The sequence below is a fragment of the Theropithecus gelada genome, chromosome 10, assembly GCF_003255815.1.
Source record: "Theropithecus gelada isolate Dixy chromosome 10, Tgel_1.0, whole genome shotgun sequence".
Lineage (NCBI taxonomy): Eukaryota > Metazoa > Chordata > Mammalia > Primates > Cercopithecidae > Theropithecus > Theropithecus gelada.
In genome coordinates this window covers 22240445-22265599 of record NC_037678.1, presented here as the reverse complement: position 1 = coordinate 22265599, position 25155 = coordinate 22240445, and the positions used below count along the sequence as shown (strand labels likewise).

Here is a 25155-nt window from a genome sequence, read left to right as displayed (position 1 = left end):
TCTGAACTCCATTCACTGAAGCATTATTCATAATAGCCAAGATATGGAAACAACCTAAGTGTCTGTCAGATGTATAGATTCAGAAAACATTTTGTGTGCGTGTGTGTGTGTGTACAGACCAACATACATATACACACATACATACAAAAAATATATGTACAATGAAATATTATTCAGCCATAAAAGAAAGAAATCCTGCCATTTGTGAGACAGTAGAGATGACTCTGAAGTACATTAGGCTAAGTGACATAAGCCAGAAGGACATATACTATATGATTTTACTTACACGAAATTCCACTTATACGTGGAACTTTTAAAAAGTCAAACTCATAGAAGCAGATAGTAGAACAGAGGTTGCCAAGGCTTGGGGTGAGGGAAATGGGGAGATGTTGGTCAAATAGTACAAACCTTCAGTTATAAGATAAATAAGTTCTGGGGACTGTAACACACAGTATGGTGACTATAGTTAATAATACTCTATTGTTTACTTAAAATTTGCTAAAATAATAGATCTTAAGTGTCCTCACCACCCCAACACATATAAATTGTAACTAAGTACGACACTTAATTGTTAATCAATTTGATTATGGTCATTTCACAATGTATACATATATAAAACAATCACATTGTACACCTTGAATACATACAATTTGTATTCCGTAATTATACTTCAATAAGGCTGAATACAATTTTTTAAATAATATAATGTACAAGACACCTGTTGACCCAGGAATCCCACTTCTCAGATGCTATTCTAGTTCTAAATGTATACAAAGAGACTTATATATGGTCTTTTTCACTGCAACCACGTTTGTAATGGCAAGAAAACAACAACAAGAAAACCAAAACAACTCCCTGAATTTCAACAGTGGACAAATGGTGCACCCATAATACATACTAGTACACAGAAGTTCAAAACAATGTAGTTGATCCATGTGTGCTGATATGAAAAGAGGTTCAAGATTATTAAGTAAAAAAATCATTTGAAGAACAATATCACATTCCCATTTATGAAAAATAAAACAATACATTTTTATACATGTATATTTAAATCCATAGAAGGTGGGCTAGAACCCCACTAATAGAAAAATAATATGTCATAAATATAATTTAAACTTTCTAGTAATCCATGAAAATGTAAAAAGTAAAATTAATTTTAATAACACATTTAAATCCAATATAGCCAAAATATTATCACTATATTAAACAATATAAAAAATTAATAATGAGATACTTTACATTCTTTTTGTTCATTCTAAGCCTTGAATTCCAGAGCATATTTTACATTTACAGCACATCTCAATTCAAACTACCCACATTTTAAATGCTCAATAGCCACATGTGGAAGTAGCTACCACAATGAGCAGTATAAATCTAGGAGAATGCACTTCAAACTGGTAACAGTGGTTATTTCTGGAAAAGACAGTTTTTAAATCTTTTACATCAATAACTAACTCATACATTACTTATGGAATGATAAAACTAGAACAATAAAAAACAAGTAGCATGGGAATACAGATGGCTGAGCAAATAACACTGTTCCCAGGGTTGCTGAATCTCCGGATCAAGGAAGGGAATCAAGGAAAAATAAAATTTAAAAATACCATTTACAATAGTGAGCTAAGCACACACACACACACACACACACACACACACCCCTACCGAAGGATAAAATTAAGAAACTATATGTAATAGTTCTACACTGAAAAGAATAAAACACTGCTGGAAGAAATTCTACAAGGCCTAAATAAATGGAAAAATATACCATGTTTATGGAATATAACATTAAAATATATTCATAGATTCAACGCTATCCCAGTCAAAATTCCAGCAGGATGTTTAAGCAGAGGAAAGGAGAACTGACAAGCTAATTCTAAGATACACATATATGTAAAGAACCTGGAATATCTTCAGCAATCTTGAAGTAGAACAAAGCTATAAAAATTACATTATCAAGTATCCAGATTCATTAAAAAGCTACAATAACTAGGCAGTTTACTATTGTCATAAAGATAGACAAAATTATTAACAGAGCAGAGTCTTTATATGTATACCATATATCTTACTTACGACAAAAGTAACATGCAGTACAGTCTCATGAATATAGAGTGCTGGGTCAACTGGATATCCATGTGGGAAAAAAACATGAACTTTGATTTCTACCTCAACGCAAACAAGTTAATTCCAAGTGGCAGTAAATCTAAATGCAATGACCTTGGGATACACAAACATTTTCTTAAACAAGACACAAAAGGCTCTAATAAACAAAAGTATTGATAAATCGGACTTAACTAACATTTGATAAGATATTAGGTAGAGAAGATGAGAATTGAGAAAGACAGCTTCAATGTGGTAGAAATGACAACTAAACCTGAAAAAGGAAAATGTTGCTAAGGAGGCAAAGATGAGGTCTTCTATGTAGAGACCAGAAAGAGTAAAGGTACAGAAGGGTAAAAGCAGAAGGTCAGTAGACTTGCATAAACAGATTAAAAGGTGTACAATATTCAGAGCAGTTGAAGAAAAGTAATAAGAAAAGGTTATGAAGGGGTTTGTACTTTATCCTAGAGAGAAAAGGAAGCTGTCAAAGGCTAAATTTAAGCACGCTTTTTCTGATGACGTAATTCATGATCAGAACTAAATTTTAGAAGGATAACTCAAAGAGCTTATAGAAGATGGACTAGATCAAGAAGAAACTAGAATTAGGACAAGGTTAAAACAGGGCTTCACAAATTAGAATAGTTACATGTCCCAGTGTGACAAGAGGTATGCAAAGCTATCTAATAAAATCTACAGCACTTTTTCCAGGAGTATCTTGTTTACTTGAATATTTAGGGAAAAACAACTTCACACTAAAACAAACACTGATATAATGTAGTCATATGCAATATTCATAAGAGTAATTTAAATAATGACAGCAATAACATCAATAATAACAATAGCATCCCTTTTGCATCCTAATTATGTCTAAGGCACTATCCTCATCAAGCGCTTTATGTGAACTCATTTAATTCTCACAACAATAAGCAAAATAGATACGATAAGAATCACTTCCTCCATTAAACTACACATAGAGTTATTTGCTCACATGCGTGTTTCCATATACCTTTTCCTTTTTACTTTTTAAATTTTGTAATTAAGGTTTAACAATTCTTTACATTGCTGATGATATAACTTGATATAACCACTTCGGAAAACTGGCAAAACTTCCTAAATCTAAACATCATATGTATGAACAAATACCTAATAGAAATAAGTGCTGATGCTCATCAAAAGATATTCACAAAAATTTTACAGCAGCATTTTTATAACAGCTCCAAAATGGAAACAACTCATGAGTCCATCAGTACACTTAAAAGAGTTGTACAGGCCAGGCGCAGTGGTTCACGTCTGTAAGCCTAGCAACTTTGGGAGGCCGAAGCAAGTGGATCACGAGGTCAAGAGATCAAGACCACTCTGGCTAACACAGTAAAACCCTGTCTCTACTAAAAAATACAAAAAAAAATTAGCCGGGCGTGGTGGCGGGTGCCTGTAGTCCCAGCTACTTGGGAGCCTGAGGCAGCAGAATGGCGTGAACCCGGAAGGCGGAGCCTGCAGTGAGCCAAGATAACACTACTGCACTCCAGTCTGGGCAACAGAGCGAGACTCCGTTTCAAAAAAAAAAAAAAAAAAGTTATATAATTTTTAGGTCACATGGTAATAAGTGGCAGAGCCAAAGCTCAAGCCCAACTTCGTTGAATATCTAATTTCACACTCTCAACCACTATCCTATATTGGAAAGAAATTATCTACTCATGGCAGCAGCTTCAGACTTTGCTCATAGACCCAAATAGTACACATCCTTTCTCCTCCACTTGCATAAGAATATCTATTAAAAGGTGTGGAAAGTTCTGAGAGGAGGGTACTGCAACAGTCTAGGTAAAAGAGATGGGAGGAGACAGGAAAGAGATTTTTAATCCAGAAAGAAGAGAATCAAGTAACCAACCAAACATGAGAGTGAGGGGAGGAGGTGGTTTGGGCAACAGGACAGTGCTGAATGCAGAAATAGGCACAAATTGAGGGCTCAATCAACAGAGTTGAAGGTACGTATCCAGGAGGCAGATGAGAGTATGAAGCTCAAGAGACAAATCAGACTGATAAAAAATACTTTGGAGTTACCAGCATGTTTGTATATCAGATTTCCTGAATAGAGAACACTATCTCCAATACTATGTAATTTATGTACCCTTCTGACAATTAATATTAACTCACAGGAGGGCCTCTGTGGGGTAAGCAAAATTAATTTTGAAACCATTAAAGTAGATAGAAGGTTAGCCAGAATAAAAAAATCTTGTGGAGAAGATACCACCTCCCCTATTAAGCATTTGAGAGCAACAGTAGAAAAGAAAACCTATTAAGCTGCATTGGTGTGCCTGTAGTCCCAGTCACTCAGGGACTGAGGCCTGACGCCAGGAGTTTAAGGCCACAGTGTACTATGCTCACACTTGTGAATAGCCACTGCACTACAGCCTGAGCAATGTAGCAAGAACTCTGACTTTAAAAAACAATAAAATTAAAATAAATTTTTTTTTGGCCAGGCACAGTGGCTCATGCCTGTAATCCCAACACTTTGGGAGGCCAAGGCAGGTGGATCACCTGAGGTCAGGAGAGTGAGACCAGCCTGGCCAACATGGTGAAACCCTGTCTCTACTAAAAATAAAAATTAGCTGGGCATGGTGGTGCGCACCTGTAATTCCAGCTATCTGGGAGGCTGAGGCAGGAGAATCGCTTGAACCTGGGAGACAGAGGTTGCAGTGAGCCGAGATGGCGCCATTGCACTCCAGCCTGGACGACAAAGCGAGACCCCATCTCAAAAAAAAATATTTTTTTTTTTAAAGAAAACCTACTGCTTTTCAAAGGTAGGTAGACAAACTACTTTCAGGCTGCTATCTAGCTACTTTGGAAAATCCTAAAACTTATTATAGCCAAAGATGCAAGAGGCAGAAAGATGCAGTTTCGTATCCTTTCCACTCATAGCATTTACAGTATTAATTTTTGCTTCAAAAGGCAGTGTACTGTATTTTATTTCACTATCAAAATGATGCAAAAGGGCAAATAAGGTATAATTTAGGGTCACAGGTACAATGTAAGAATAGGATAATCATAAAATCTGTATTACCTGAACTTTTTGTATTGAAGATGGTATGACTGCTGTTTGGGAGTGTTCTCAAAGTTCTAATTAGCACAATCATTAAGAGGAAAAAATCAGGAGTGTAACATAAGAACATAAATGTACAAAATTATCATTATCTTCAAATAATTCACATTACAAGGGAATCAACAAAAAATTATGCACTAATATAAGATAATTTTCATATGGCCAGTGACAAAACATGCAAGATAAACACCTTTCCTATATACCATCAATAACTATTTTTTTAAAAAAAATCACAATGAGGGCCTGGCGTGGTTACTCATGTCTATAACCCCAGCACTTTGGGAGGCCAAGGTGAGAGAACTGCTTGAGCCAGGACTTCAAGACCAGCCTAGGCAACATAGTGAGACCTTGCTCTACAAAAAATTTTCTCAAATTAGCCAGGCATGGTGGCCTGTGCCTGTAGTCCCAGCTACTTGGGAGGCTGAGGTGGGAGGATCAATTGAGCCCAGGAGGTCAAGGCTGCAGTGAGCCATGATTGTACCACTGCACTCCAGCCTGAGTGACCTTGTCTCAAAAAAAAAACATACACACACACAATGAAAAATATCTCATTTCCAATAAGATACATGAAGTGTATAGCAAAAAAAAAAACTCCTTAAAAATGTAGATCAGTGAGGGGACATGTAAGAATAAATGGAGAGACAGACCAGGCAACTAAACGGAAGACTGACTATTAAAAAGACATCAATTTATTCATAAGTAATATGAAAATTCCATACAATTCCAATAGACACCCCAATGAATCATTCTCTAAAATCTAACAGAATGATTTTAAAGTTCATTTATGGGGTAAGGGTACAAGAATATCCTAGACATTTAAAAAAAAGAATAAAGGTATAGGACTTCTCTAGCAAATATAATGTGTTACAGGGCAATAATAATTAAAACTGTGTGTTATTAGAACACAAAGTGCCTAACAGCTCAGTGGGATGACACAGCAATGCCCAGAATCAGACCAATACAAAATAACCAATACCACTATAGAAGAAAATAGGTTAAGAGTATTATAGTTCTTTATAAAGGAAATAGAAGCATAAAGCTCTTTATAAAAGAAATTTTAAAAAACAGTCAACCCAAATAGTGATCAAAGAAATGCAAATTAACACAATAAGATATCACCATTTTCTTAACCTATTAAATTGACTTTTTGGTTTTAATATTAATGCCCAGTGTTGGCCAGTGAAGGGAAATGAAACCTCTGATACATTCCTGATAGGCCTGAAACAGATGCAGCTTTCCTGGGAGCAATTAGCAATAGGTATAAGAAGCCTTACTATGTTTATTCCAAACCAGCCCACTTCTAATAATTTAACTAAAGGAAATGATAAGAGATGTGTTTAAAGATTTACCTACAAGGATATTTTTCCAGATTTTATAATACCAAAGCTTTTGAAACAACCTAAATATATAACAATACGAAAATAGATGAAATGAATTATGATAAAGTCATAAGAATTTCAGTGGAAAATAGAATGAAGAAATGTGTTATAAGTGGAAAAACATAAGTGCAAAAAGTTATAAAACAGCACTCCAAGAGGATTTCCATTTTGGTTTGAATATATATAAACAATCATAATTACATATATGACTAAAAGAGCATACCAAAAATGTTAACAGTATGGTAGGCTTATAATTACTTATTTTTAATCATTATGTAATTGGATAAAACTAATAAATATTAACTTTTTTTCTTGGAGACAGGATCTCTCTCTGTTGCCCGGACTGGAGCACAGTGGTGCGAACTTGGCCCACTGCAACCTTGGCTTCCCAGGCTCAAGCAATCCTCTCACTTCAACCTCCTGAGTTGCTGGGATTACAGGCATGTGTCACCATACTCAACTAATTTTTGTATTTTTTGCAGAGACCAGGTTTCACTATGTTGCCCAAGGTGGTCTCAAACTCCTGGGCTCCAGTAATCTGCCCACCTCGGCCTCCAACTCCTGGGCTCAAGTAATCTGCCCACCTTGGCCTCCCAAAGTGCTGGGATTACAGGCATGAGCCACTGTACCAACACTATATTAACTTTTATAAAAAACAAGATTCTGTGACTATATTGAATAGGATTGTGGTAAATATCTGATCTTTGCTAAAGCCACAAACCCTCTTATCACTCAGCAAAACATGATTGATACGCTGACCAGAGTTTAGGATCACATTTCAAGTTTCACCTGTTTCACAAAGCTTCCTCAAGTTTCTACCAGTCTCTACCCCTCTAGAATTCCAGAATTTCAGCAGTGATTAAGAGGGCATTCATCATTTATTGTTGAAACAATGTTTTAACATTTTCATGTATTAAAGCTTGCCTCAAAAAGAAAGTAAGTCCCTCAAAGGGAGTAACCCCACACCACACTACCCAGACCTTGAACCCTAAGCACAGTATTAGGTGCCTTATGAGAAGACATCACACTTAACTGAATTAAATCTCAGAATGGCCAACTAAAACTCTGAACCTAGATAAAATACATATTGCTAAAATAGTTTCCTTTAGATATTTTGTACATTCCTGTATGTTCTAAACCAATATTAACTCCAGTCTTAATAATTGGTGGCTGGTTTCAGGGATACAGAGATAAAAATTTCCAGTAAAACATGGGCAGGTAAGCAGCAGCAATCAAAAACAACCTTAAAAATTAGAGAAATGCCCTTGTTCACTGCAGCATTATTCACAATAACCAAGATATGGAAACAACCTAAGTATCTATCAAGAAATGAAAGTGTAAAGAAGTTATAGCTCACACACACAGACACATACGTATACTGGAATGTTATTCAGCCTTAAAAAAGAAGGAAATCCTGACATTTGCAACAACATGGATGAACTTGGAGAATATCATGTTAAGTGAAATAGGCCAGACACAGAAAGAAAATTACTACATGATCTCACTTATATATGGAGTCTAAAGTAGCTGAATTCATACAAGCAGAGCATAGACAGAATGGTGGTTACCAGTGGGGGTTGAGGGAGAGGAATGGGAAGATGTTGGTTAAAGAGTATACAGTTTCAGATATGTAGGATAAGTAAGTTCTAGAGCTCTAATGTATACCAGGAAGCTACAGTTAATAAATCATATTGTATACTTAAAATTCACTAAAAGATTAGATCTCAAATGTTCCCCCCCTCCAACAGAAAGTTAAAAAGAATTACTGAATGCTTACTATGTATCAGATACAGGAAATAAATTTAAGAACAAAAAAACTAAGAAAAATACATTAATTTCTCATGAAAATGAATGGTACTTTATAATTCCTGGGCAAACACAATAGAAGAAACACAGTGAGAAAAGGGGAAATTCCATAGGTTAGTCAAGGAATCAGATAAATATGGGCTAAACAGGAGGAACAACTCAGGAGGCCTCTGAAATAGTTGAACTATCTATGGCTGACAACCCAAATGGGCCACTGTGAAAAGGGAATGGCCAGAAGAGGTTGATTATTAAGTCTTAATAATCAGAAATTTTGAGGAGAATATTATTAAGCTTAGAAAAGGAATTTGGTAGCTGGACATTCTCTCCTCACACAAGGGAAAAAAGAAATTCTCCTCAGTGGGAATTTTAAATCAGCCCTGCAGTCTATTACTTATACATAAGGAGAATATCCCAACATACAGGCTTGTGAACTACTACAGTAATGGTTATGCAAACGGCAATTTTGGAAGGGCAGAGGAGTGACTGTGGTAGGTGGCAAATCTAAGATGGCTAGGTTTGGGGAAGGAATGGGTACCAGTATTACCTTAGGGTCCCTTCCATCCTCATAATTCAGTGATTTCTTAATAACATATTGTACAGCAGAGGTTATAAAACACGATATAAATTACACTATTGAGAAGAGGGAAGGCAGAAAAATTTCATTCCTCCTGTTTAACATCTATGATATTACCCATTTAAAAGTCTTTTCACCCTTTGTATTAATTGGGCTAATACATATACCTTGAAGGTTAGGAAAAAAAGAGTATAAATGCAGCCCTTGCCTTCCCCCCACTCCCTGTGACAGAGTCTTGCTCTGTCACCCAGGCTGGAGTGCAGTGGCGCAATCTCGGCTCACTGCAACCTCCACCTCCCAGGTTGAAGCAATTCTCCTGCCTCAGCCTCCCGAGTAGCTGGGATTACAGGCACCCACCACCAAGCCCAGCTAATTTTTATATTTTAAGTAGAGACAGGGTTTCACCATGTTGGCCAGGCTGGTCTTCAACTCCTGACCTCGTGATCCGCCCACCTCAGCCTCACAAAGTGCTGGGATTACAGGTGTGAACCACCGTGCCCGGCCAGCTCTTGACATATTTATAGCAATCTATCCCTTCACTAAATGGACCTATCTGGACAACTATGCTGTTTTAGTTCTTAAACCTGGCTCTCACTTCTTAATGCCATTAGTATATCTGTCTCTAGAAGTGTGATCTCTCATTTCACTCCCTGAACATCAAGAAATCAGATCATCTGGCTTATAAGAATTGTTTGTAATGTTAGAGTTAATTGGGCAATAAGAAAAGTGTTCAGGTAACTCTTTAGAGAATAAAATTGCCCAAAATCCGCGGCCCTTTAATAGTCTGTTTTGATGGTTTTCAAAGGCTTTTCTTCCCCAATTCCTTCCTAGTGCGTGACCATGTTCCTGAGACATGAAGTTGCTGGATCATTTAAACAATACTATTAATCTTTATAAGGTCCCATAGTAGAATTCTTAGATGTAAACGTGACTAAACATATTTCTCAACACATAGATTGATTTATAAACTTATTGTTGCCTCTGCTATTAACCTTCTCTTCCTTATTAATAATATTATAATAAAAGCTATCATTTATGGAATTCCTTTGTGGAATGCCATTATGGAAATCCTGGCACCATGCTGGGCACTTTACATATATTATTTGTAATCCTACCACAACAGAGTTTGGAATAAATAGAATAATCATTTCCTGAATGAGAAAACGGAGGAAAAAAAGAAGAGTTGTTATAACTACCCCCAAGATCCCACAGCCAGGAAGTACTGCAGCTGGGATTTAAATCTGGGTCTATCTGACACCAAACCTCACCTTTCCACTCTGCAGACACTCTCTAATCAATCATGTTACATCTACTGAATATTAACTCTTTGAGGATATTATGGTTCATCTCCTTAATAAAGACTACAATGATATTTCTTTACCATTATGATTCAGATATCTCAATCAAACTCAATATGCTTCTGAGTTGAAAATCCACCGAAGCAACAATGTAAACAGTTTGTGGTAATAATATCTGATCTAAAAAAAAGCAATGTTTGCTTTTTACAATTTAATGAGTATGGCATAATGATATAGCTTTTTTCTAATTTTACATAAACTTATGCACATTTGAAGAAAATAAGAACAATGCATCTGACAAAGCTGTTAGATCGCGAGGTCAAGAACAAAGTCTTATCTATTTCTATATATACAAGGACTATGCTTGGATATACAGAACACTCAATTGTTGATGAAAAACAGAGTTAATAAGTCTCAAGTAATACTTTCTTCTGAAAGAAATATGTTAAGATACCTGAAACAGTTTTTTTTGTTTTTTGTTTTTTTTTAAACAGAAAATAGAGCTCCACATTTCCAAAAGAAAAAAAAAAGTTTTTGGTCTGCAGATAAACTTCCTACCTCTCGATCTTTGAGTTTCATGGCGAGTACCAACTGATGCCTGTGGTTAGTGAGAGCCTCCCGGTAATTTCCTTTGGAGAAGAATGCAGAGCCCAGATTCCCATGAGCTCGGCATTCTCCTGTCTGGTCACCTGGATTGAATTGACAAAATAAAAAAAAGAATTTCTTTAAATTAATAATGTTATTTATAATATATAATGGTCATCTTAATTTAAGAGACACAGATTTATTAGCTAAAAAGTATTTGTTTCTTCCACAAGACCCTATGTGGGGAGTTATTGTCCTAGAATTTAAATCTCTGGATAACAATTGCTATTATTGTCATAACATATAACTGCAGACAGGGACTTAGGTGTCTTGGAAACAAAAGGTTAAAGACCTTAACACAAACTAGCTGCTGTTTGAGTCCTCATTGCCTTGCTAATGACTTTTGATTCTAAACAACCATCGGCTTGTTGGTTCAGTCATTTGAATCCAAACCTACAAGAAAATATCTTTACAAGTATGCTGGTGGCAGATTCATCATATCCCTTCTGTTACTCCAATCCTATAAGTCCTTGAATAATCACCATAATGACCATCATAATCATAAGCCATACTTATTTTACAAATGAGAAAACTGGGTCACAGAGAGGTTAAGAAACTTGCCCCAAATCACAAAGCTAGTAAGTGGCAGAGCCAGGATTCTAAACCCAGTAGTCAGGCTCCATAGTTTACATTCTTAACCTCTACACTATACTATCTCCTTCAACAAAATGATGATGCATCCTAATGAAGGAAAAAATTAAAACTACAATGAAAGATTCACCCAACAATGTTATCATTTGACACATTTTGTAAGCCCAAATCTCTGAAGAGGGCAATGAGTATGTTATTCCACATCTCTTGGCCTTTTGGGAGTATTGGCACCTTGTTATATGAGAAAGCTGTAAAGACCTGAACAGTCTAAAACAGAGACTGTTCTAGGGGCACTCACTTTTTTTCTTTACTTTTTTTTTTTTTTTTAAGAGACAGGGTTTTGCTCTGTTGCCCAGGCTGGAGTGCAGTAGCATTATCATAGCTAAGTGTAACCTTGAATGCCTGGGCTCAAGCAATCCTCCCACCTCAGCCTGTAGAGAAGCTAAGACACAGGTACACCATACCCAGCTATTTTTTTTTCCTTTTTTTTTTTTTTTTTTTTTTTAGAAACAGGATCTCACTATGTTGCCCAGGGTGGTCTCAAATTCCTGGCCTTAAGCAATCCTCTCAAAGCACTGGGATTACAGGTGTGAGCAACCAGGCCATCACTTTTCATTGCATATTATTCTCATTCATGTCATGTTACTCAGCTTTCTTTGTTCCCTTTCTGCTCCGATATAGAGAAGAGAAGCATCACTCTACCTAAGGTTTTGGCTACATCCAAGTCCTGCTGCATATATCCAGTGCTCTTCTCTGTATTTCCAAGAGACCAGTAAGCACTGCTCAGGGCAGAGAAAACAGAACCTCTCAGTTTGAGGCTGCAGGTGCCAATCTTCAGTGCGGCTTCTAAGACAACCACGGAGGCCCCATGATGGCCAGCTGTCAGAAGTTCCTGCCCAACCACAGACACTACCACAAAGGGACTCTTGTCCAGTTTCATTTTCTGAAGCTGCTGATAAGTAGGCTCGAGGGAGTCTGAAAATAAATAACAATAACATAACAGGATAATGTAGGATGATACAAAAACAATCTTTTCTAATATGCTCTAGAAACAAATGTTTATCATACCTTTTGTGGCTTATTTCAAGTATAAACTCTTCAACCTTTATTCTAGCACCACCCTAACTGTCCACTTATCTCATATGACTAGTATCACAAACCCCAGTCCAGTAATTTCCTTCTCCTCTCTCTTGCATGTATATGTCTTATCCTCTCTTTTGGCCTTTGTGATTATGATGTGCCACTTTCCCTGAATAGTTCCCTCTCCTCTGTCCTGTTCCCCTCTCAAAATATTACAGGCACATGCCTCAAGTCCCACTTGTACTGGGAATATCCCCAGGTACTCTGGCCTACATTAATTTGTGTATCCAAACCTGTGCTGAATTTTAATAGTATTGCACAGTTTGGTCATTAACTATTTTAGAATTGTTCCACATGTATTAATTTTTTAAATATTTTTCCAGCTAAATCTAAATACTGCTGTAGGACTATCTATTACAACTCCTTAGCAAGTGGCACAATGTGGGTACTCAGAAAACTCATCATGAACACAGGTGAAAGCCCCTAACATGTCTGGCATTTGATAAGAGGTTTGTCTGTGACAGGTCTTGCTCCGTCACCCAGGCTGGAGTGCAGTGGCATAATCTTGGCTCACTGCAGGCTCAACCTTCTAGACTCAAGTAAATCCTTCTACCTCGGCCTCCCAAGTAGCTAGGACCACAGGCACACACCATCATCCGTGGCTAATTTTAAAAAATATTTGGGAGAGAGGAGGTCTCATTACGTTGCTCAAGCTGGTGTCAAACTCCTCGGCTCAAGCAATCCTCCCACCTCAACCTCCCAAAGTGCTGAGATTACTGGTGTGAGTTACCATGCCCAGGCTGATAAACTTGAATCTGCATGACAGATTAATAAACCCTGTAAATATTTTTTCCTAGAAGATGCAATAAAAGAAGTTCTCCCAAGAAAACCTTTGTCATTCTCACTGGTAACCCAGTATCCACTGCTGCTTCTGAGACCAGTAGCCTCCCACTAAAAGAATATTATCCATTTTTGTTTGCAGTCATAAATGAAACCATAAAGAAATCATCTGAATTTATTTATTAAGATGGAAGATAAAATTAATGTTGGTCTCATTTTATTTTCATATGGTATTAAAAGAACATAGACAGGGGTCAGTAAGCCACAGGAGATTTTTTTCCCATTTGAAGCTAAGTTTGAATGTAGATTACCTCCAAGCTCCTTCTCGCAATTCTTTTTTTCTTTAAAGACAACTGCAGAGGTATTAATGATAGCCCTACAATAAGATGGCACTTATAAAGCATTTATTATTAGCTTTCCTGAAAAACTATTTCACATTAGTTTTTCCACTATGCACACGTAAAAAAATAATAATAATAAAAATAAACTATAAAAGGGGCGGTCTCTTTAAATCTTGAGTCTTCTAGCCACCAGTACTGCATTAAAATGCGATTTTTACAATTTATGACTGTGAATCTAAACTCTCAACTAAAAAGCTCTCGTCTGAATCAACACTGCCACAGAAACCTTGAAACCTGAAAACCTGCGGGTGCCTAAAGCATGTTTTCCTTCAATCAGATCACTAAGAGAGAACAAAGAACATTTTTACAACTGTCAATATTCAAGCTGTGCAGAGTACTGGTAAACACCAGCTAACCAATGGGGTTAAGTACAGGCACAAGAACCCAGGAATTGCTAGAATAAAAAAGAACAATACCATAATGAAATATTGTGAGCAGAATTTTGGTAGTGTCTGCTGATGAGTTTGGCAGTCAATGTTGATCACATTAGCATCCCACTGGCCAATTAGCAGAAACAAAAATAATAGAATTTTAGAGTTGAAAAGACTTTTAAAATATGCTCTCTTAGAAATGAAGAATCTGAGTATTTAAGTGACTTACCCAAAGTTGGAAAGCTTGGGACACAGCCAAGATAAGAACACACTGCAGGGCTCTAAGCCCAGGTTCTGTAATATCACACCAGGCAAGATTCTTGGTTGCTAGCAACATACACCACTCTTGGCTGCTTGTAAGCAGAAAAGAAACAACTGAGTGACTACTGGGAAAGGTAGAAAACCAGCCCTCCAGATCCACAGTCAAAATCATACCACAAAAGCTGCCTGGTGAAGGCAACATAACCATTGCAACCAAACACAGGACACCATAGCTTACAATGCTCCTCCCCACACCACCTCACTGAATGCCACCCTTGGAAAATGAGTGTCACCATTGCCACTTCCACCACCAGAACAAATTCTGTGCTATCCTTTCTTCTTTGAACCTTTAGCTCCTGATTCAAGGATGGGGTCCCAGCTGCTAGGGAGAATGGGAAAATTAGGATCTGACGCTTTCAGCTTTTATTATAGATGGCAGAAGCAGAAGTATATGATGGAGAATTCCCTAAACTGACAGCCCAAATTGACTGATGGCTAGCAAAGACACTATGCTTTACTTGGTGATATTTTTTCCCATAGCAACCACAGCTAAGTTAGAGAAACAGTCATCTAATTGAGCCTCTAAAATTACACAACAATGGTAGAAAGAAGAGTGAACACTGCCACAGAAATAAATATCTGGAAAATTCCCAAAAGAGAAAGAAATATTTAATTGTACAAATTTTCACTAGATGAAAATGAAACTGATGAAAGAGAAGTAGAAGATAAAATTTCCCTTCTCAGTATATAGGAAATACACTTCAAAAGATAAATTATAGTGCAAAGATCAATACAAGGCTAATATACAAAACATGCTACACGAGTTTGGAAAAGGGAGGGATTATCAAGGGCAACTGGAAAGCTTCATGGAAGCAGAACTTGATCTCTTGAATAAAGAGTAGCGCTTAGGTAAGTCTTTGCTATTTTCTGAGAGTAGAAGGTATTTTATGAAGAAGATTTGTCCTAACAGAAGTGCCAAGAGAAGATAGATACATGAAATGACACGGACTGCTTGAACTGACCAAAGAATATTTGTAGGGAAGGAAGTTGATGTGAAATAATGGGGAAAACACTGAGCTAAATACATACAGACACCTGTATTTAAAAGTCACATAGCCTCAGTCTCTCACTTGGTCAAATGTATAGGTTGTAACTGTGGTGATTGTTACACAAATCTATTCATGTATATACGTATGTCTATGTGTACAGATATATACACACAAAAGTCCACTTCACTGTATATAAATTAAAAATTTTTTTAATATCAAATTTCTCTGCTTGGGCTGTAATTATGTCTCATTGGTCCACACCCACAATCAAAAGCTCTAGATATACAAGTGGTAAGATAAGTTTTCTAAATGTGTAGGTGATCACTACAATTATTTCCAACTCTATTATTCTAATTCCTATTTTAGAGTAAACTTGGGCTACTAGCAAAGGGACTAATTTTGTGATTTTATCAGTCTAGGTGAAACGGAGCTTTGGCAGCCCATAGCTATTAAGATGTTTTTCTTTCTAGAGTCTATGGAGATAATAGATGAAATAGGCAATGTCAAACGAACTCCATAAGAACATAAAGCCCTTTGCAACATCAATTCATCAACCATTAAGTGTTTTTGAAAGGTAAAGGCTTTAAAGTTTTAAGATGAACAAAATCATATTTCCTAACATTTGAAGAGCTTGTAGGAATGTAGCAGAGGCTAATAATAAACAAAATCACACTCAACTAAGAGATATACTGTATTTCATCAGTTCTGAGGTGCATATTTATTCACATATTAACAGTCCCTGAATTTGGGATATAATACCTCTGAACTCAACAATGCTATGAAATGGTATGTCACTTTTATATCTAAAGGGGCCTAAAAGAGCTCTTTCAGAATACATAAAAATATATGTTATCATAATAGTCGGTAGTTTTTTTCTTTCTTTGTAATACATAAAATAATGAGGCCAAGCATGGTGGCTCACACCTGTAATCCCAGAACGTTGGGAGCCAAGGCCAACGGCCCAGGAGTTCAAGATCAGCCTAGGAAACATAGTGAAACCCTATCGCTATAAAAAATACAAAAATTAGCTGGGTGTAGTGGCACAGACCTACAGTCCCAGCTATTCAGGAGGCTGAGGTGGGAGGATCACCTGAGCCCGGGAAGGTTCAAGGCTGCAGTGAGCCATGACAATGCCACTGTACTCCAGCCTAGGTGGCAGAGTGAGATCCTGTCTCAAAAATAATAATAATAACTTTTAATCCAGAGTTCTTAGAAGTGGTAAAATGTGCTATAGGACCCCAAAAGAGAAAGATGTTATTAACTCTATCAGGTTAGGTCTGGGAAGGCTTCCCAAAGGAAATGGCACCTGAATAGAAATCAGAGACGTAAGAAACCATAGTGTTTTCTAGGAACTGCAGGTAGTTTTAGTTGAGAATATCTGGATATAAGAAGGAAAGAGAGGCAAGATCTTTTCTACTAAGGCTTGAGAGAAACTTCTCCAGTGAGTGCTCATTAAGAGGACCTTAGGTACTAGGTAGTGTTCGTTCCACATCCACACCACTATGCCTGCCCTAAACATAAGGGCAATTAGTACTGCTGCTACTTCCACTCCTCAGTGAGAAGAATGGCACCACGCTGCAGAGGAAAAGGCATCCTACAGAGGCCTGCCTTTAGATGCTAGTTCTTGACTTTCAAAACAACATTAGGAGAGAGATATTATAATTTCTCTCTACAGATATAGACTGAAGTATAGAGAAAGGAAGCAATCTTGCTCAGCCAATGGACTGGCAAATGGCAGTGCTGGAATTAGATTCCAATCTTTTGGGGGAAGAAGTTTATGTTTTTGCGTTTTGGTTTTTGTTTTTTGTTTTTTTGAGATGGAGTCTCACTCTGTGTGTCACCCAAGCTGGTGTGCAGTGGCACGATCTCAGCTCACTGCAACCTCCGCCTCCCGGGTTCAAGCGATTCTCCTGCCTCAGCCTCCTGAGTAGCTAGGATTACAGGTGCCCGAGCCTATGTTTTTAGGAAGGAAGACTCCTGTGAAAAGTGACTCCCACCTAAAAGAAAATCAGAGGGAATGAGCCCACTAAGGGTAGACAATTAGGCAAATAAAAGGTGAGTCACAACTTGACCCTGCAAGAAAAGCTTACACATTTAACAGGCATATTCCATCAGCACTTCATAAAATCAGCTTCCCTGGGTCCCCAGGAGCTGGTAGAAACACCACAACAGGTGATAGACCATAAATGTAATAGTTTTTGGATTGCCAAATTAACAGGAAGAGAGACAATATACACAAGAGGTTCTCAGCAAGAAGCAGCCCTAGCATCTTTAAAGAAACAAACAAAGGTAAACTCAATCTCACTTGGTAATTACATTAATAAATCCATGGTTGGCAGTAATAGTATGCTACAACAACCAAATTTGCTTAAATGTTTGTAAGATACCACAAACTGAAATTGCTGAAAGATTATCTAAAAAAAAGAAATAGAATATAGTAAAAGGATTACTTGAGAAATCATGTAAAAGAAAGTTTCAATTTATACTTATATTTATTTTATATTTTCATTAATGATTTAAGAGAAACACATCATATAAAATAACGTAAGTATAGCCACAGGATAAAAGGGTTAGCTGATACCTGATTTGTGTGCATGAGCGAAACTAAGAAACTAAAGTAAAACAGATTTAATTCAGTTAGAAATACAGGCGACAATAATCAAAAATCAAATGAGCGTCAATGTGGAAAAATACAATGTATTTATATGGGGGAAAGGGTATATTAATATAGGTTGTCCCTGACTTAAAAAAAATAAAATCTTAAAACTTCCACAAAGACTAAACCACAGGAACACTGTGCAGGTCATAAGAGCTTTGTCTGCTTACAGAAGCACCAAGACCAGAAAGTTTTCTCTGCTGCATTCAAGGATTACAAAACAGGCTGGTCTGAGTGCAATAGTAGTTACAACTAACTGATCACAACCAGTTACAGATTTATCCTGCTCCACTCTCACTGCTTCACTTGACTAGCCTTTAAAATACAAAATATATATATATATATATATATATATATAAACAACTGACATAACAGATCAGACGTATATGTAAAGTGACCCAAAGTGCACAGCTATGCAACAATGGCAAAACTTAGGAAGCTGCAGGAGGCTAAAAGTGGGCAGCAAATGATGAGAAATTTTGTCAATTACAACCATATGACAAAAAGAGAGGTCATTAAGATGTAGGATGATGCACAGAACAATACTGTGCAACGTAACATACTCCATAAATTGTTGATAAGAAAAGCCCACCTGGAATAGATACAGTGGTAAAGGCAATGCTAAAAATAAATGAGATAAATTAAATTGCCTTAAGGGAAGAGAAGAAGATACTGAAGCACTCCAGGCACCAGTAAGAAGTTGCTTTCTCCAGGTTCAGCCTTAGGTCAGTTACATAAGATGGGAAAGAACCTGGTAGAGAAAACCCTAAGGCAGCTCTGAGCTATTTCTAGCAGTGCAGGGACGATTTCCCTACATTTATCTAAATAGATCGCTTCAAAGGCAAAATGGTAAGTATGATTCTACTGATCTCAACACATTCACTCCAATATTCTAAGGCAGCAGCAGAAGCACCTCAGAATAAAGAAGTAATATCTTCATGAACCAAATAAAAAATGTTCCACATAAATTCCTTTTGGAGGGGTATAGGGAGAGAACAAGAAAAAACTAGAAAATGGAAAGGAGAGATAAAATGACTTTTTTCTTGTTGTCCATTCTGCCCCTGCTCCCTAAGCCCTGGAGCTCCAAAATGCATCTGCTCTAAGTCGGAGTTTATTTATTTATTTATTTAGAGATGGAGTCTCACTCTGTCACCCAGGCTGGAGTGCAGTGGCACGATCTCGGCTCACTGCAACCTCCGCCTCCCAGGTTCAAGCGATTCTCCTGCCCCAGCCTCCTGAATAGCTGGGATTACAGGCATGTGCCACCACGCCCAGCTAATTTTTGTATTTTTAGTAGAGACGGGGTTTCAGCATGTTGGTCAGGTTGGTCTCAAACTCCTGACCTCATGATCTGCCCACCTCGGCCTTCCAAAGTGCTGGGATTACAGGTGTGAGCCAACATGCCTGGCCAGTCAGAGTTTATTAACAGCAGGTCCCTAGGAGGTTTCAGCCTGTGGCAAAATCTCAGCTTTGTAGAGTTTATAAAATCGCATGAAGAGAGGTTTTCTTAAGACTTTCTTCCTAAAATATGAAATCCCTGAATTTCAAGAAAATATTTTTTATAGCTATAAATTACCCAGAGACCAAATCAGTACCATTTAGTTTATCAAACTTTTATTTCGCACATACTTTGAGCCAAGTATAATACTAGCCAGTATATTAAAAATATCTAAGGCTGCAAACATTTTCAAAACTAGATAAAATGTTGAATGATGCCATCAAAAATTTTAGGTTCATTTTTCCATAAGAAAAATTCAAAAACATACCACTTCAGACTGAAAAAGAGAGTTCTGCTTGACATACCCTGATTAAAATGAATCATTATTAGCTGTCTACTGTCTACCATAAATCTGCCTCAGTGTCTCTATCACTCCCCAAAGACAGCAATTGCTATATATACTTTTAGTCAAATCTTCCCAAGAATTCATTCCTCAAAAATCAACATTCCTCAAAATGAAGCCAATCTGTTTTGGGCCTCAGAACTCCTCCAACCTCCACAGTACCATTTTCAATCCATTCTTTTGTTTATTCCAGAATATCAACCAGCGTAAATTAGAAGTAAGAATAGGGATAAAATATGTAAACTGGTATCTGTCTTGTTTCTTTCTTCTTTTAATTTTTAATGCTCCTCTGAAAAATTTGAGGCACAGCCTACAATTAGATGTGTATTTCTTTTATGAAATATAAGAATGTCAAATGTCTTCTCTTATTTGAGTATTTCTAGAAGGCATATATTGGTCCATCTGAGAAATCAATTTCCTACTAAAAGTGTTGTGGTTTAGAATTACAGAATTTCAGACTACAGAAAAACTATAAGGGTTTTTAAATAATCCTGAAATCCAGAGAAGTTGATCCATTTACCCATTGTCATACAGTTAGTGAAAAATTTAAGAATGTAATGTAGGTCCACAAACTTCTATGTGAGTGGCCCTTCTACCATACTATTCTGCCTCATTAACATCACTTGTTGGCAGTTATTCTTCATCTTCCTTGGTCTAAAATATCAAATCTTAGCTAATTCGATAACCTATCAGTTCTCTGTGCCTGAGCCTAAAGTCTTGGAAGGCTAGAAATCTTCTTCTTTAAATTAATGTTATACCAAGTACTTTTATCATATTTACCTCTCATGGGAGATTTCATGGCGGCTTCCACCATCCCCACCAGAAGCTGGAGACTCTTGGGGTCTTGAGCCAGTCCAGATGCAAAGGCTGCCAGGGCATCGGCATGACGTCCAAGGTACTGGAGGGCAACACCCTGTCGGAAGTATGCCTAGAAATAAAAGATATATAATGCATGTTTTGCCTGTGCTCCAACAAGACTGATGGTGATTCTTTACTAGAACAACAGGTCAGCAGAACGAAGATTGAGATGTACTTGATTTAAAAACCTAGTGAACAGTTCGTGATGAAATGAACTAACTTCTAACATCATAAGCATACTTTCATCAGGCAACTTCTACTTAAAATTTACATCTTTTCACTTCTAAGACACATCAATTTTATCACATTCTTTGATATTTATTCACATACTACTTTTATTGTTTTTGAACTATTTAAAAAATATTTCTTATCCCACCTTTAATGCCATAAGCTCCTCAGGACAGGGACATGAAGATTTCTTTATATCTCACCTAAGTATCTGGTACAGTGCAAAAATAAATGAGATGAATTCTACTTATTTTCTATTTCCCGCTCTTAAATAATTATAAAGGAACAAATCAGTGTGTGATTACTATTAAGATAATTTTAATAATGAGTAACACAACATGGCTACTTACTTTTAATGTGTTGTTTCAAACATAGTATTTCAAAGCAATTACCTATATGTGTGCTGTGCTTAGAAACCAAAAAAGGTTATTGTCCTTTGTAGTCTTTAATTGAATTATTTTAAAAACTAGTATTATCAATTGTGATTATAGGAAAAATTCCTCGTTCCAACTAACTGCAGAAAAGACCAGAGAATTAATAAGACATTTAAATATTTAAATTTTAGAATAGTTTTAAGAAACTGCCATTTGTTTTCTTTTCTCTTTTTCTTTCTTTTAATAGAGGGTCTCACTTTTTCAACCAGGCTTCAGTGCAGTTGCGCAATCCTAGCTTACTGCAGCCTTGAACTCCTGGGCTCAAGCAATCCTCCCACCTCAGCCTCCCAAAGTGCTGAGATTACAGGCGTAAGCCACTACATCCAGCCTGCAGTTTGTTTTCAAGTACACAGAGTAAAACCAAGCAGGTGACAAAGTGTTATTACCTGTATACAACCAGCAAATTAGGTGTGTACCTAATTAATACATGCAAATAACATATAATTAACATATTCATTGCTTATATGACAACATCTGCTTCTAAAATACCTGGTCTCCTATTCAACTGAAATTCTCTTACAATTCTGTTTATAACACAAACGTATTTTTTTCAGTCCAATATACTTAGAAATTGTTACAAATTGTATTCTTGGGATCTAAATGAAGTTTCAAACTCCTAAAACTATCACTCAATACAAAATACATAATTTAAAATTTTTATATTACAAATGCATATACACAGAGAGTGAAAAAGCACCTTTCATGTTTACAAGATATATTTACTTATCTTAATATTATAATGACTCTTTGAGGTAATTTAAGATAGGCAACACCATTCAGTGTTTCTATTAAAAAACAATCCATAAACAGAATGAATAATCAAATTATGACAGACTACTCAGGCTTCTATTAAAGTATCAGCAGCTGTTAAAACTCAGACCCCAGTAAGATAATAACCTATAAATGTACTTTCATTACTAATTCATAGGATCACTTCCCTTCACTGGACTCAGTCACTGTTTTAATCTTTAATGTGTTTACAAACAGTTTTTCATTACCTTTTTCAATTCACTTTTTAGGTAGTTTCTATATTCCAAGAGGCAACAGTATATTCCAACTAAAAATAACTACAGTTTACATCACTACAGAAATGCTATATTAAAACTAAACTAAAAATATACATATTTGTATGTTTTTATATACAAAAATGCCGAATAACTGTAAACTTAACTAAGAGACACAAAAATGTCTTAGTTATTGATTTCACATATTATAAGAAAAAAAACTTAAGTTAGTACCAATGAATTCTGATAACTTCTTACATATTTGAAGCAAAACATTGCTTACTTGAGAGGGCAACTGATTCTCCTGTCTGCCAAGTAAAACCACTGAAAAGTATGATTTATCTACCGCTAGGGAGGTAGCTAAAGTTCAGTGTTAAATGCAAGCTTTGGTCTCATGTTCACGCAGGAGCTCAAGGAGAATGTGCATGTTTTGTTTTCTTAGAACACTTTCAAATTAGGTAAGAAAAGGTAAGACTGGACGATGCCTCCCACAATCTTGGTTTCCTTTCTTCAGGAAAATATTTTAAAAAGTGATATAGGAGAGAAGGGTCAAAGGTCATCTTTGGTCTTCCCTTATGCCCTTCCAGAGTCTCTAATCCAACTTTATAAGATTTTACCTGTTAAAAGCTTAGGGTTGTATCCCTCTAAAGATAGCATAAAGAGCACAGCTCTGACAACCCCCCTGCTCCAAACTCATAGAGTGGGGCTCTCCCAACATTTATCCATACAATATTCATTACATGTACAAATGGCTGTTGAATAAAAATGAGTTGTTTATACTTTTGTGAGAGATACGTCACTATGGAATTCAAGCTGATGATAAAACCTGATTGTGAGTTATTGAAATAGAATAAAGAGAATCCAGTACAGTAATTGGCAAAGAGTTAAGCACCCAATAAAATTAGCTATTTTTGTTATTATTTAATGGGAAAAGAATCTTAATATAAACACATAATTATAGACTAACAGAATACAAGGGAGTCCAATAAATATTTTAAATATTTTAGCATTCAATATAATATTATTCCATTTCTATAACTGTCTCATTCATTCTTTCTCTTGTTCCATAAAAGACTATGAGCAATCAAGAAACTATATAATTGAGACTTCTCATTGCTATAAGGCTCCCAGACAAAATCTAAACCACCTGACTAAAATAAATTGGTATTACCAAGTTCTGAGCGAGATAACAGCCACCCATAGGCTTGCTAGCCTTCTCCAAAGCAAAGGTCAGGATGTGTTGAGATTCACAGCTGTTTATCCAAGCTTCAAGGAAATTGTCATGACCTGCCAAGAGTGTATCTGCTTCTCCTTCTATGGGTTCCAGCTACTAATATTTATCTTATTATCACAGGTTTCACACAAAACCAATTCATCTGGGAGAAGTACTAATTTATACATAGAAAGGCAGAATAGGTGCAGCATGCCAAAGTTGGGATCTCCAGGGCAATGGTGAATACTTGGTGCCCAGTCAACATCAGATCATATACACACTTACTTCATGAACCCACCAACATACACCACATGCTGGTCATCGGTTTGGCAACATGGACTAACTGTTGAGAACACCTATACCCTAAGTACAATGATTTTAGGCTGAAGCTTTAGCCAAGAAGAAGAGAAACATATAGGGAGCTAGTAAATAAACTCGACTAAAGTGGGATGCCTAGATTTTCAAGTGCTCCATTCATTATTTTCTTTTTGGTCACCACAAATATACCACAGTGATTATTCCATGCATACTACTAGATGACTTCACAAATCATATAAAGACAACTGGATTACAAGAATAAGTTTCCATTACTTCTTTCTCTCAATTAACATTCCCTAAAAATCAACAGTGCCAGGCACCATGACACATAACACAAATTAAAAAAAAAAAAAAATGAGACTAGAGCACCCTCAAGATGCTCACAGTTGAGAGGGAAAAAATATAAAAAGCTCTAAGTGTCTTGACTGCTGACTGCAGTAAATGCTAACTAAAAGTAACTAATGTTGTAATATTTCAGAGGTAACAAAAATGTAATTAATGACCAAAGTATTTATGCCCTATTGTCAAAATTGTTAGTATTACTAGCATTTGCTTTTTACTAAATGGCATTTCTCTCACTCCAGAGGGTGAAAATAAAAACACTGAAAGACTAAATAAGTGAAACAGTAAACAATTCACTCTGCAAGTACCTCTGGAAGCAAGGAAAGACCTTTAGTCTTTACTTTCAACACATCATTCCTGGTTTAGAATTCCAAAATGTCACTGAACCAAACAATAACCTTACTCTCCCTTGGCCTAAATGAGTAATAAGGTAAACTACTATGTTCACAGTTACATGTGTATAACAACATATGTAATAAATATATGTAATATGTAATGATATATAGAATAGTGTATACTCACATGTACAATGCATAACCTAGTACTTATTTCAAGTATTTGCAAACAATCTGTCTTTGATTTTATCTGTATTTTCAAATGTTATACTTTAATATTCTTTTTTTTTTTTTTCTTTTTTGAGACAGTCTTGCTGTCACCCAGGCTGAAGTGAAGTGGTACAGTCGCAGCTCACTGCAACCTCCACCTCCCAGGTTCCAGCAATTCTCCTGCCTCAGCCTCCCAGGTAGCTGGAAGTACAGATGTGCACCACCAC

General features: G+C 36.5%; 1 protein-coding gene across 1 annotated transcript in view; it reads right to left on the bottom strand.

Annotated features, from left to right (window-relative positions):
* Positions 1-25155, bottom strand: part of TTC28 (tetratricopeptide repeat domain 28) — a 713442-nt gene that overhangs the window by 305648 nt on the left and 382639 nt on the right. Inside the window, exons 3-5 of the mRNA XM_025400555.1 lie at positions 20767-20914; positions 12190-12462; positions 10810-10940 (exon numbers count right to left, since the gene is read on the bottom strand). Coding sequence (XP_025256340.1) covers positions 10810-10940; positions 12190-12462; positions 20767-20914 — 552 coding nt within the window. The remainder of the gene's footprint in view (positions 1-10809; positions 10941-12189; positions 12463-20766; positions 20915-25155) is intronic.